The sequence below is a fragment of the Nannobrachium achirus genome (assembly GCF_963921795.1).
Source record: "Nannobrachium achirus genome assembly, chromosome: 12".
Lineage (NCBI taxonomy): Eukaryota > Metazoa > Chordata > Actinopteri > Myctophiformes > Myctophidae > Nannobrachium > Nannobrachium achirus.
In genome coordinates, this window is record NC_137832.1 from 37262142 (window position 1) to 37277216 (window position 15075).

Here is a 15075-nt window from a genome sequence, read left to right on the forward strand (position 1 = left end):
TCCTAAAATGACACAACAAAATGTTGGGCAAAATCTAGAGATGCATACAATTGGTCCATAGCAGGGACCAAAATGTGAAGTTGCCAAATCGCAGAAACTTCTGCCCAAAATACATCTTTATTAGCTCCTTTCGGAACCCGAGAGGTTCTGAAAGGAGCTAATCTTTATGCAATTTTGCATAATGGCCGTTGGTTATCTGTAGAGGCTGTTCTCCAAATAAAATGACTGCGTCCTTCACCAGGTTCCAATCAAGAACATTGAGCGGGAGCTCATCTGCCCTATCTGCAAGGAGCTGTTCACCCACCCTCTGATCCTGCCATGCCAGCACAGTGTCTGCCACAAGTGTGTCAGGGAACTGTTGATGCTTAACCATGAGGACTCGTTTGACGCTGGTTCTGAGTGCTCCATGCCGGGAAGCCCTAGGTCCAGGGTGCCCTCGCCATCCATGGAGAGGCTGGACAGGCTAGTTCGATCAGGTGGGTCTCGGGGTAAGAAAACATCACAGATTCACTTTTTTTTTCTTTCTCCAAATAACAATTTGTGTTCTTGTCAGATAGCATGTAGCCTATCATGTCTAGGTTACCGGTGTCTCTTGTTGTCATCAGGTTGCCCAGATAAGTCTCTTATGAGTTTTAAAGAACACTTACAAAAATACATCTAAAAATACAGCAGTTTTTATTACAGGAATAAAAGTATCAGATTAATCTTTGGCTTTGCCAAGTGAAGAGATGACGAGTTCTTGTATCATAGTTATTGCCAATTTCCTGTTATATTATCTGCCTGCTGATTCGCCTATCTTCAATTTTAGTCTTGCCATCAACTCAGTGGTTGCATTTGACAAATATGGATTGCTGAAACCCATTATCTAAATGCAGACAGCCCGGAGGCCACCACCAGAACAAGACATTACAAAAGGGAACATAGACGAAGAGGAAGTACGTATTTATTCATTACCAATAATGAATGCTTCATTCCAAATTATCAAGAGTATTGCCATGATCAGAAAGGGGCTTTCATGACCTTTCATGACATGGATGAAATACTGAAACAATTATATTACAGAGCTGCCCAGCCATTGTCAGTCAGCACTTGCTCTTCATACATACCCGGCTTGCTTTTTCTGTCTTAAGTGTTCAAAATGGGGCAATGGAAAATGATAAGCTCTAAATTATGTCTTAACAAGAGAAAATAAGCTTTGAGAATGAGACGCTCTTTCAGGTCCTTAATGTGTTCACTGTCTGTCTGCAATAGCCCCAAGACATCAGCCTCGCATCCCCTTCAATAATGCTAGGGATTATTCAGCTTAGAATGTTTTGAGTAAACGTGTAGAGTGGAAAAACATCTATAATTTTCCTCCCATGTAGGATGAGCATCAGCTTGCCTTGTACTGTATGTTTTACATAACAAAGCAACGTATAGCCTTCCAAAGTAATTTAAAACTCGTAGAAAATACCCCCTGAACTGGCAGTAAAGACCAGGAGGAGCGGGATGTACAGTAGCTGGAGGGGATATTAACTGGTCACAGTATTTTTGTCTTAATTTGTTCTGCATAACATATGGCTTTGCTAAGGCAACGCCTGAGCAGGTTCAATGTCTAAGCTCGGTAAACAGGGTGGTAGTGGGACACGGCTGCCTTTCTGCTGGCCAAGAGGGCTGGGCTGTGTGCCATTTCCATTAAGTTGCTCTCTCATTTATACCCTCATCCACTTCTCTTGACACCACTTGGACATTAGGTGGTTTAAACCTCATTATTGAATTGACTTTAACTTTTCAATTGTTACTTTAAATGATAAATTATGTTTTCAGAAGTTATTTCATAGTGATTTTTTATTTATTTAGATATCATGGCCTCAATTTAACCGATCTATACTGTGAGATGCAAACTTGACTCCAACCAGTACATCTAGTATAAGAAACCTATTGAATACAGAACCAGATCTGAGAACTTCTCAAGCGAGCATCTTTGGAACAGTATTTAGCCGTGGTCCAAAACCACTGGACTTGGTCTCCAGAACACAGCACCCTGTTCAGGCTCACTCTAGCCTGAATGAGTTCATTCTTTATAGCAGGAATACATCTGTTGACAGAGGAAATGAAAAATGCTACTTTTGAAAAAGAAAACAAAGTCATGGCCTATATTGGGACTTCTGAAGAGCAAAATGAACATTCTAGTGTCTAAGAAGAATCATTGTATTATTGCTTTAGAGACGGTGAATTAATGGATGTTAATTAAACGTTTTTTCCTCTATTGCACAGTAGCTCATGTACTGTAGCATCTGTAGTGGAATAGGAGTTCATTGACATAACATGAACATTCAAGGGTCATGTACAACTGGAATTCCGTATGGGATTATTCATTAGTTTCTGTGTAATTGCATTACATCAGCAGATTAACAAACATGGTTATCTGTGCCTTAACTTAAGTATATCTTTGCCGTAAGTATATTCAGGAAATCTTGAGGGACATTATTATGATCATATTAGCTTTCAACAGAATCGCTAATTCCCACTGTTCACATTAAACACCAAAAGGATAAACCCGATTGGCTCATCAGATCAATGGCAGCCATAGTGACGTAACGTGCCTGTGGGGAATGAATGACGGATTAGGCCTAGGTGAGAGAGGAAAGACTCAACGCTATATTTATCATTCGGTAGTCCAGACCAGTCAAGGACACACACACACACACACACACACACACACACACACACACACACACACACACACACACACACACACACACACACACACACACACACACACACACACACACAGGCAGTTACTGGAACTTGCATCAATGTTTTCTTTTCTCTGCACATTTTATGTTGCTGCCTGGGCTTCAAACCAAGCAAGCACACAACTGTTTTATGTTGCACTCAAACCCAGCACAATCGCATTTATTGTGTTAACAGCTGACTCTTGACAAGTGCACTTGAGAGAAAAAGTTGTTTTCGTAGCATAAAAACACAGGATGTTAGTGGTTATTTCACTTCGTCCCTGTGTGTATTTTGTATTGTTGAATTTTAACGGCTTGAGAGTTGACAAATTGGGTCCTTAGTGCACATTTGCTGTTTGCTAAAATGTTTCAGTCTATTCATGATTAAATTACTCTCTCTTTGGCTTCCTTTGGCCTTGAATGGTTTATGCCATTACGTATAGTGCCACAAGTCTCTTGCAATGCACAAAACAAGCATCAGCTGTAATTTAACCATTTTATTCAGGGTGCTTATTTAATGTATTGTAACTTCATTTTGCAAATCATTACATAATCAGATTTTCTTTTAAAGCACAATTAACTTTCATCAATTATGTTTTTAACTGTTTTCTTTTTCTTCCAACTGTCATGATTAAACTGTCATACAGGTTTCCCTCCTGTTCCATTTTCATCATGATGACACATGGTGCATATTTGTTTTTGTTTTACTGTTGTTGCTCACCTCACTTCTCTGTTCATTGCTTGCAGCCACAGTACGAAGGTCATTTGGAAGTCGAGGTAGACGTGGGGTCCATGTATTGAGTAGCTATAGTAGTGAGTACGGTGTTATTAGAAACCCCTATGATCCCTAGTTGGATTCTGCTCCTACTCTTCTCAGACTCTTCTTTTAGTTGTACCAATGCAACCGTTATGTATGTATACACACAACAAATTACAGGGTATAATGAAAAGGGTTGTTTGGAAGGTTCTGCGTTTACACTTTAACAACACACACAACATGCCTAGAATATGCAAATGCTTTTCCTTTACTCCAAAATGTATTTGTATGATAAAATTGTCAGGTTGATGAAAAGTCCCCGCTGCTGCATGTCTGGATCATATGCGTAGTTGGTCGTGTCAGAGACAGAATGGTATATATGGCCGTTTTCCCATTTTTCTAACGTCCACTGACTTCTTAAATATTCTAAAATGCTGCTGGCAGAATGGTTCTTGGCTTTTGCAATTACGTGAGTATCTGTGATACATAGTGTAGGCTATATACACATTTTTCTTCTCTTCCAGAAAGTGGCATTATGTTTCCACTGTGTGTTTGGCTTTTGAAGAGGAAGGTGTAAAAGTGAAGGAAAGAAGAACAGTCATAGCCTTGAATTAGTCAGCAGAGGAGAGGGTGAGATTAGATCAGTTGAGGAGCAATGTAGAAAGAACATGGAGACAATCTTAGATTTGAGGAAGACATCAATGATAGAAATAGATGATATTTGAACAAAGAGAGAAATGTAGTAGATGGAGAGGTGCATTGGGAACACTTGAAAAAGAGGAATTGAAAAGAGCTGAGCCAAGAATTGGCAAGGAAGGGGTAACGATGTTGCCTAGGAGTTAGAAGAGAAATGGAATTTGTGTTTTTGTCCCTGTATGCTAGCTAAGCCTTGCTTTCATTTAGTAGTCTATGCAGGCAACTAAAGCAGCTTTCTTCAGAGGGGAGGTAGTGAGCTAATTCTTATGTAAAACAAACACACAGATGCCAACAACACAGGGGGAATACCTACAATATGTTTGGACTTGTTAAAATACTTAAAACAGTTTGTCTGTGCCTTTAGGCAGAGGTATTAGCCTAGTTTATGCTTCATCTGTAATTGAAACTGCTAAAGTTTTAAGATGGGACTTATGCCAAATGGAAGGCAGATCTTGTTCAGACAAATGAGACATTTTGTACTAGTTGAAGTAGGAATCTTAACGGAACTCTGACCAAACATAACAAAGGAATAAATACTGCTTTTGTTTGCCAGATTAAGGGGTAGGGGGCCTTTCTCTTTTCTTGAAGCACTCTATTGATTGATTGAATACATTCTCTAATGATATCTGCAGGTCTTTGAGAAATCCTGCAAAATTAAAATGCAAAGATTATTCAAAGATAAAAACACTTTAGCTCAGTTTCACATTTGTGTATTTGCTGTATCAGGCTGCTAATACGTTTTGTCCACCATATCTAGCTAATGACGTTTCTTAATCTCAAATAACGTTTTGCCGTTGTGCTTCTTATTTAGTGAGCATGACAGCCAGGGAAAGTAGTCAGAGGAAGCACACCTTTGCTCGACATTTAGATTTATTAGAAAGGGCGAGGTCTCAGAAAGTAGGCCAAAACAACTGTATTCATTCATAAAACATTTTGGCCTTATTGAACTAGTCACCTCACCTTGGATCTGTCAAAGTAAACTAAATAAAAACCTTGCACTAGTTAAAATAAATGTATATTACTTCACTGTTGTACTATACTCTTCCTTTCATGACTGAGGAAGAGGAATATTGTTTTTCACTCACTCAGAATGTTATGTCTAAAGATATTCTTTCTGATTGATCATAGTCTGTGTTTGGTAGACTGGTTTATATACTGCGGTCTTAGAGTTGGCTGAATGGCCTTTTTGCGTTTTGATGACTCAGACGTTCTGACTGATGCGGTTCTGTAGCCTGGCCAGAAGGTGCTCTGCAATGACTCGTCAGTTTCTGTCCCCGGCACGCCCGACCTCTGCAGGTCTACAGATCACCACAAACACTGCGGCAGAAAACCCGTCTCCCTCCTCACACAGGCACGCGCACACACTAATGGCTAGTTTGCTGCAGGCATCCCCTGCCTCTGTTGATCTTTCACCTTCTCTGCACTGACCTGTCCCAACAAGAACAAAGCCTACGTGCAGTGTACATTCAGTGAAGACGTGTGCGCACATGCACACGTTTCCCCCCGCCCTTTAGGTCCATGTTTGTCCTCCTGAATCTTCAGTTAGGTTTCAGTGTTTGATCTCTCCTTTCATCTGGTGACATCAAGCGTGTTCACTAGGTTACTTCATCATCACCATCGTCATCAGATCCTCACCACAATGCACTGACACACAGTTTGGGTAATACAAGGGGACCTGATTTTCAGTTATTCAATGGTAGCCTTAAATCTGAAAATTACAATGAAAGGTTAAAACGCCTTCCAGCACTAGACATTCCACATGTTCACAGCATGTTAGTTTCCACATGCTTGCTTTGCTGCCACTGCTTTTCCCCTCAGCTAGTACTTGGAACAAAATCTTTGAATTTTCTTTTCAAATATTTGATGTGCCTGAGAAGTGCTTGATTTAATTTGTTCAGGTGGTGGGACTTGAAACAAGTTGTGGGAGGGAAAGGCTTCTGAATCTAACCACATTGACACCGGCATCCATATTTCTTGTATATTTTTTATTTTCAACAAAATCCTCAATGTTTCAAGATGTTTTGAAAGTGTCATATCTATAAGCTCACACTGCATCATTAAGTGGTTAAATAAATCCAGCACTACTCACTGTTTGTTTACCCGCAATTCCTTTTTGTACAAGTCTGGCTTGCATTATATATTTTCTGCATTTAGAAAGTTGCCACTGCTTTCCATCTTTTTCCACTTTTCACTGTTATTTTGTAAGTATTTGTGTTTGTAGTGGTTTGTATCTGTCATGTGATGTTTTCCATGTCTTGTTACTATGCAGCTGCATTAGTAACAAGGACAGAATTACTCTCACAGAGACTCTTAAACTCTTTAAGAGGCTTCTTGTTTTGTGTAAATGAGTGTTAATATTTTGACCTGGACAAGTAATAATAGTAAAACTATGCTTTTACTGGAAATTGTTGCTTTTTCTTAACTTTTAATCCGAGTTGTGGTGCATCTTTTCTTTTTGATCGGTCATTAGTTGAATTTGTATCTCTGTCCAGATCATTGTGAACACTTGTAACATATTGTAATCCTATGGAAAGAAATGTTTTGTTTAGAGAATAGTGTCTCTCCTTTTTGTATGTCTTCCCCATTCCCAGATATTTCCTCGATACTCTTGGATGGTTTTCCTTTCCTTGCCTTCTTTCTTGAATGACAACTGATGAACTGATGAATCTTTAGACTTCCGTTTGCTGTAGTAAAAATAGAATAGGTTTTAGATAAATGATCATTGGGGAAAGAAAGGAAGGAAACAAAATGGGTGCATTTTCATACTCTTGTCTATGAGAGTACCGGTATGTCGTGTCCAAGCTTTGCTCAACTGGTGCTGCCATTACCAGTGATCATCCTGATTCCCAAAAGGATCTCTTGGCACAGAGATCCTAGTTAAATGGCAAGTCAATGAGCCAAAAATGGGCCTAGTTTTACATTTGACATCCAACACATTTGGGAAATGTATCCCAAGAGCTGTTGAGCACAGCGTAAAAGTGTCCACGTCATACCTGTGAAAATGATACCCATGTTGAGATCTGAAAAGGATCGGACCAAGAACAGAACTTTACTTATGTGAACTTATTTATGTTATCTATGCCTCTCCACCAGGCTCCATCTCATCTCCGGGTTGGCGAAGGGGTTCTGTAACGCCACGCGTCACTTCCATCCCGTGCCCTGGGTGCCAGCATGACATTGACCTTGGCGAGCGGGGCATCAGCATGTTGTTCCGGAACGTTACTTTGGAGAGCATTGTGGAGCGCTACCGCCAGGCGGCACGTTCGGCCATTGCCATCATGTGTAACATCTGCAAGCCTCCCCAGGTGCAGGAAGCTACCAAGAGCTGCATGGATTGCAAGGCTAGCTACTGCAATGAGTGTTTTAAGCTGCATCACCCCTGGGGAACCCCCAAAGCTCAGCATGAGTACGTTGGCCCCACCACCAACTTTAGGCCCAAGGTAAGAAACATTATGGCTTCAGGAAGGGATTCTCATTGACAACAAGATACACAACTTTATGAATTGGTTGTGCGTTATTCTCACAGCAAAAATGACCAATCTGCAAGCTCACATCGCTTCGCATTGTGAACTTGTTGATCTATTTTTGCATATGACACTGTCATGCAGCTAAAAAGAAATCAAGCTTTACTTTCTCCATGGTCAAACAATTCAAATGGACAGTAATTAACATTGTATCTTTCAATATGATTTAGCATATTTACTGATATATTGCAGATCAGTATGTTTAATTGTTTTATTTATTATATTTTCAAAATACCCATTTTGTTTTTGAGATGAGGTGGTGATTTACATTTTGGATAAGCTTAGAAGTTGAGACATTTCGGGAATAACATTAATATTACAATGCTCTGTTAACATTTCACTAATATCCCATTTAACTCTGTGTGTGTGATGTCCAGGTGCTCATGTGTCCAGAGCATGAGATGGAAAAGGTCAACATGTACTGTGAGGTGTGCAGGCGCCCTGTTTGTCATCTCTGCAAGCTGGGAGGATCCCACGCCAACCACAAAGTCACCTCCATGAGCAGTGCCTACAAGATCCTCAAGGTACTGTGTCACTACCCCTGGGTCGGTAGCGGGGGACTTATAAATGCCAATCAGAATTACACAATGTTGTCTTAGTGTGGAGACAAATGGATATTTGATAATATGAAAATGGAATATTGTGTAAAAAATAATTTATTCTGTAATGTAATTCAAAATGTTAAACCTTCATATTTTTAGATGCATTGCGCATGCAGTGAATGCGCATTTTTATGGCATACAGCTCATGAAAATCAAGAATGCATATCTCAAAATATTACACTATTACACAAGACCACTCAAAACGAGCATTTATTTATTAATACAGAAATGTCAACTTTCTGAAGTCGGAGTTGAAGTCTGTGTGAAGTTTCCACTATCAGTGATGATTTGGGGTGTTATGGCATCTACTGCTTTTTTTTTTTTACACAATATTCACAATATCTTTAGATGGATCTGTAAGATATTTACACTAGGGATGCGAAGATATACCGGTACGGATCGTAATCGCGATACAAACGTCCGCGATACGAGTGAATCGGTTCATTCAGTGTGTACCGGTACAATAGACGGCTGAAATCGTGATGGATCGTACCGTGAGTGACTGGATCGGTAAATTCCGCGATTGTATCAGTTCTTCCATATAGTATTTCATTCTATCCTGTGTTTCCGAGGCGCCTTGAATGCACCATCATCAGCCCAGCGTTCAGCCCCCTCCCTAAAAGCCAGTCTTTAACACGAGCTGCGACCCGGACAACATCTGCGCTCTGCATGCAGGCAACCAGGGAGACAGACAGTGCAGCGAAATGCGAGTGAATACAGACGAACTAGCAGCCCCACGGGTTAAAAAGATGCAAGATTAGTAGTACAGTAGCCTACTTAGCTTTATAACATCCAAGTCCGCTGCGCTGATTGTTGTCACAGAGTGGCACAGGCTGAGTGATATGTAATCAACAGCCGTTTCTTAGCGAATCTCCGACGGACAATTGATTGATATTAACTGCACGCACACACACAACAACAATGTTGCTGGGTGTTGTAGGACTACTGCTTGCGTTTAACAAAGTATTTGTCACTGTTCTGCAACTTTCCTGTTTGATGCAAGCAACTCTCTCACTTTCTCTGCTGCTAGTTCTGCTCTGGGAAAGAAGCCTAATTTATACATCGCAGTACAAGGGTGTCGCACCTAAAATAGCAGACCCTCAAGCTCACAATGCGTCGTGGATGAGACGCGCAGTGAGCTTGTAGGTCTGTTTTAAAACATTTTGGCTATAAAAAATGCATAATCCTGGATAAAATATAATATAATATATATTATATTATATAATATAATTATATAATATAATTATATAATATAATTATATAATATAATAATACAAACCAGGGAGGGACTTTATTGTTTTTCAGGTCAAGGACCCCTTAGCTCAGACAGAGATCAAGCAGGGACCCTCACTGTAGGCTAGGCATTATAGCCTACTGTATCACACAAATATTTGGCAGGCCCCCTGTAATAACCCTGGATTGGGGTCCCTGACCCCCAGTTGAAGACATATACTAATAATGACATAGGCCTTCTATATGATTAGTTATCAAACAATTCTACAATAGCCAGCAGCTTTGTGTTCTCCCAGAATACTATATGTTGGGTTGTTAGACAGAGCCTAGTACTACAGTGAAACAATAAATTGCCTTGAATTTAAATTTCATACATTTTTAGTCGCTATGTTTTGTAAATTTTGGGATTTGGGCTTGAATCATCGTGAATCGTATCGCATCGTGTCGGGAACAGGGGTAAATCGTGATGTATCGTATCGGCAGGATTTTAATGTATCGCAATTATATCGTATCGCTGGCAGTGTATCGAGGTGCGTATCGTATCGCGTCAGTGGTCGAGATTCACATCCCTAATTTACACGTAACTCTTCTGAAACACGGCTAAGTCATGACTGTGGAATGAAATCGTCGAAATGATGTGATAATGGGGAGAGACTTTCTCAGTGGTTCAAGCCATTCGTTCTCTAAGAAAACTTTTTGTGAGATGGAACAAGATGTAATGGATTATGCTGCTGTTGATGTTGGAACAAGAACGGCTGTCACAGATCCGCTTTTTTCTGCCTCATTCGTTCATCTCCTGTTGTAATATTCATGACTGACCTGTAGCTTTGCTGCCTGGCTCAAATCCAAATGTATCAGATTCCCTTTGTTTGGACATCGAAAACCAGTCTAGTAAACCAGACAGTTGCCAGCGAGCTGCATGTTTGGTCATCAAACTTCGTAAGGATTTCAATAGGCTCTATGCATATACGCCATTTTGTTCTACTTCTTTCGACTTCCTTCACAGGTGTTACTGATGATACTAATTAAGGCTCTGTTTGATTTATTGTACAGTGGTTCTTTAATTTCAAGGACCCCCATAACTCTGTACAAATGGAATCAACAAATGGAATCAAATGGACCCTTGCGGGTCCATTTGCTTCCATTTGTACACTGTCAGAGTTACACACCTGTATGGGGAAATTTGGAACCCACTCAAGGACACTTTTTTGAGACCCACTGGTGAGCCAACATGCACAATATCAGCACCCTGTTTGAGCAGAATGGAACAGACCCTTCATTAGTATCATCGGTAACACCTGTGAAGGAAGTCAAAAGACACCCGGAAGTAGAACAAAATGGCGTATATGCATAGACGGAAGCTGTATTCCAATCCGAAGGGTTTGCAACGCATTGTGAGCTTGTAGATTGCTATTTGGCGCGGCCCAGTGACGTCATAGCCCTTCAAATGCGCACTTCAAAGTGCAAACCCTTCGGATTGGAATACAGCTATAGAGCCTATTCAATCAGTTGAAGGAGTTAAAGATGAGTTGGGGCGGGGCAATGTCATGGACAGGTGGCTCTATTGTGATAGACATAATCAATCAATGACAAATCATTCAAACTCTCTACTTCCTTTGGCTAATTAGGTGTCGGAGCTAAACAAGTCAAATAATCTGATCGGGTGTTCATGAACATGATAACCTAATCAACCTAGTGACGCGGGGGGGCTTGTCCAATCAGAACAAGGTGCGTGGACTGATTGTTCCCTCTGTGAAATCTGATAAGCTAGGCCTTGTCAACACAGGCACCGGGCTTATCAATATTTAATGTGATCATTTGTACTCGATATTATTATCTGTGTGGGTGCGTTTTGTATTCTCGGACAGGACTGCTTGAGGCCATATTAGATGGCCCGCACAAGCCTGGAATATTTCATCTGTCTGAAAGTAGTTTGGGTTTCAACTTCGTCATGTGTATGTACAGCACGCATGTGGTGTGTGTTTATTGTAAGGTTGTATTACTTTGCAAGTTTGAACATGACCTGCACAATACTGTAACGGTTTTGTGGGGTAGCTAACGGGGTGCCAGTCAGAGTCCCAGTCTGACATGTAGGGTAATTAATTTCCCCCACAACAGCCGCACAAGGGATTGACACAACGTGATATCAACCCCTAACAAAAAAAATATACACATCAAACCATTGAAAATCAAATAGAAAAGACACACCGCCTACTAAACTCTCATTTTGGCCACATTAGTTGTTCTGCACAATCAGAACTTCATTGCTGATTATAATACAGTCGTTTGCTCTTTCAGCAGCAGTTGCATGTCCATTTTTAGACTAGACTGTCACCGGCTCATCATATTGTTAACCGTCTCATGTGCATGTATAATGTTTTTGTTTTGTTTAGACTGAATGAAACCCACTTTTCTTACCATCTGATATATTTTGGTCTCCAGGAGAAGCTGGCCAAGAGTATCCATTTCCTCATCAGCAAAGAGGACCAGGTCAGGACTCAGATTACTGAGCTGGAGGTGCTCATCCAACAGACTGAGGTAATACATTGGTGGCTCCCATTCTGCTGCCTGCAACCCCCCCCCCCCCCCCCCCACAAAATCAGTTCACACCTCAACCAAATGGACCCTTATATGGGGAGGGGGGGTGTTATTGGGTGGACCATTTGGTATAATTAACACTGAGGATTTTACTGTGTCCATTCTATTATCTTTCTCTTGACCTTTTTACAATGAGATTTTATTTACATTTTCATTCTTCCATTTCATCTCATAATGTGTAATTTCACATACAGTAATATAGATTTAGCTTTAAAGGAGATATAGTCAACTTTTTCTTGAAAAACGGATGCTAAAATAAAAATAATGTTTTGAAAATATTTTATAAAAAAAACAAGCTTCATATGTGTTTCTATTCAAAAATTACCACAAAAAGTGTAAAATAATGATAAATAATCATTTTGGCCATTGTCAGACCGACACTTTGTTTACATTCTAGTCTAGAGACTAGGATGTAAACAAAGTGTCGGCCCTACAATGAAAAAGTTGACTATAGCTCCTTTAAGTTAAATTGATCTTACTATTCACATTGTGCTACCTCTACACTGCCGCAAGAATATTTAATTTTATTGTGCTGTTCTCCAAATGGTCCATCTCTTCTCTCGGTGGCAACTCGTGTTGCTTTTGATTTATGTTTTGATTGGTGTTTAAAAAACACCCCTAGTACACAGCACCCACATGCAAGCTCCTACATTATACGCCATACAGTGAACCCTTATTCCTTAGTTACAAGGTAAGACTGACTATGTCTCAGCCACCTACCATCTACATTTGGTCTCTTTCCACGTACCCCTTGCCCTACATGGGTAACATTTGAGATGTTGAAGTGGTTGCTATAAATATATGAAGCGGATTCTAGCAATCTGCTTTGTTCTACTTCCTGCATAGTTAAGCCATTGTAGTTAAAACATATTTTTTTAAAGGAAGTACCCTTCCACCACAAGAGGAACGTGTCTTACTGTATTGTGACGCATGTTTGTTAAATGTATCTTTTCTTCCACATGTGTCAGTGTTTTATACTGTGGTCTACTGCTCTAATAAACCAGTAGGTCATTGTCTCTGTTTCTATAGGGAAGCTAATTTAAACAAACACCATGCAAAGCACACAAACATGGAAATATACAGATTTGCATCCCCTAATGTGGATAGGTCTCAAGTCTCTGACCTTGTCCTGATTACATTTATAGTAACATGCAGTACGCAGCCTGCTCAGTGACTGAGAACTGAAACTGTTTTTCAGTGTTGAAGAAGGTAGCATCTATTCTCTAATTTCTTTATTCCAATAGCCAGAGTCTATTGACTGTAATGGTCCGTTTTGCATAGCACCTGCACTTAATCACTCTCTTTAATACAAAAAAGATGATCATGTAACCTGGGAGCATGGAACCATAGTGATGTCCTAGAATTAATCATTGGCTTAATGTTGTTTTACAGGAGAATGGTCAGCTAGCAGAACGTCAAGCCAATGAGCATTTTGAGCGTCTGTTCGAGACCCTGCAGGAGAGGAAGACTGAGATGTTGAGGTCCATCGAGCAGTCCCGCAGCCGACGCTTGGAGCAACTCAAGGGACAGGTACTGTATAGTGGTGAATTGGACTGGACTGCATATTGTTAATGTAATCTAGCAGATTCGTCTGGTTTCGACTGATCGGCTTGAAACCCGCCGCATGTGTTGAGAACCCGATGGGAGTGCCATGCCTGGTGTGAACTGTGAAGTCGTTTGGTTAGCTATAAACCCCAAATACCCATATATGGATCAATATGACATCATAGACTACTCTCCAAGTGTATGCCCGTATATGGAGATCCCTGATGTTATCAATATAGTCATAGTGCTGACGCCATAGACTGCCCTCCCAAGGCCTCCAAGTACTACTCTAATAATGAGTATTGTACTAAGTAATGGGTACCCTGACAACGGGTATGCTTACACTGTTGACCAAAATATTTTGGATTACTGACGGTCTTGATGGCACAACTATAAACCCATAAGGGATTAAATCAAGCCTCATTTAATGATTGACTATGACATATATTTACTGTACTCTTTGTGTATTTGAGAATAATTATAGAAATCGATCCTTATTTTTGTTTCCTCAGGTGGATGAGTACCAGGGCATGCTGGAGAACAGTGGACTGGTGGGCTACGCTCAGGAGGTTCTGAAAGAGACAGACCAGTCATGCTTTGTACAGACTGCAAAGCAATTGCACATCAGGTACAATTCATGTTCTAAACCGAAAACATAAAGTTGTGTTATGGGTTCTTCTTTCTGCACCATTAACTCATTCAGACAGAACTAATAATTGCAGACGGGCAAAATGTGTTTGAGGGTTCATGTTTGGAAATGTGGATATCCAGCCTAACGGAAGCATAAATTAAAGGAATAGAGTGGCATTACTGAGGGTGACCGGAAGAGCTAATATTGACAGACAGCTAATATTAGCTAACCCAAGGGAATACAGTATACACCGCAAATATTAGCTTGTTTAGTAAGTTGAAGAAGAAAATACCTGTCCAGATATGTGTTTGTAGTGTACCGTATGTGCATAATATGGCAGAGAATCATCACCTTGTTGACTAAACTGACTTAAGGCTCTCATGGAAAGTAAAACCAGTTGGGGTGTGGTATAATGTAATCAAACTAACTTGGCAGTGGTGATAATATTGCATCTAAATATCAACATCACTCCATCTCCCAGGGTCAAAGTCCCAACAAGCTCTAAGCATAAAAGGAACATGGCCCAAGTAGGTGCAATCATCGTAAGGCCTTCATCCAACAAGCAGGCGTTTTAAACGGTAGTCCTTTCAATGAAATCCTGGCACCACCCGATAACCCGATTTTCAAATTCACGGTGCAGTTGCCAAATTACAGCACATTCTCACCACAACTTTTCATCTTTAACAAGGTGTCCTCCTAACTGTCAAGAAGTGCTTGACCTGTTCGGAGGTCAAATCTGACTAGTTGGGGTGAAAAGGGGATGCCTGAAGCA

At 40.4% G+C, this 15075-nt stretch overlaps 1 protein-coding gene across 1 annotated transcript in view; it reads left to right on the top strand.

The window, feature by feature from the left end:
* The window catches only part of trim36 (tripartite motif containing 36), a gene marked incomplete at both ends in the record, with an annotated part of 37240 nt that overhangs the window by 7117 nt on the left and 15048 nt on the right, over positions 1–15075 (top strand). The window contains 7 exons of the mRNA XM_080738257.1: positions 242–476; positions 3465–3494; positions 7264–7610; positions 8072–8218; positions 11972–12067; positions 13520–13657; positions 14185–14300. Coding sequence (XP_080594383.1) covers positions 242–476; positions 3465–3494; positions 7264–7610; positions 8072–8218; positions 11972–12067; positions 13520–13657; positions 14185–14300 — 1109 coding nt within the window. The remainder of the gene's footprint in view (positions 1–241; positions 477–3464; positions 3495–7263; positions 7611–8071; positions 8219–11971; positions 12068–13519; positions 13658–14184; positions 14301–15075) is intronic.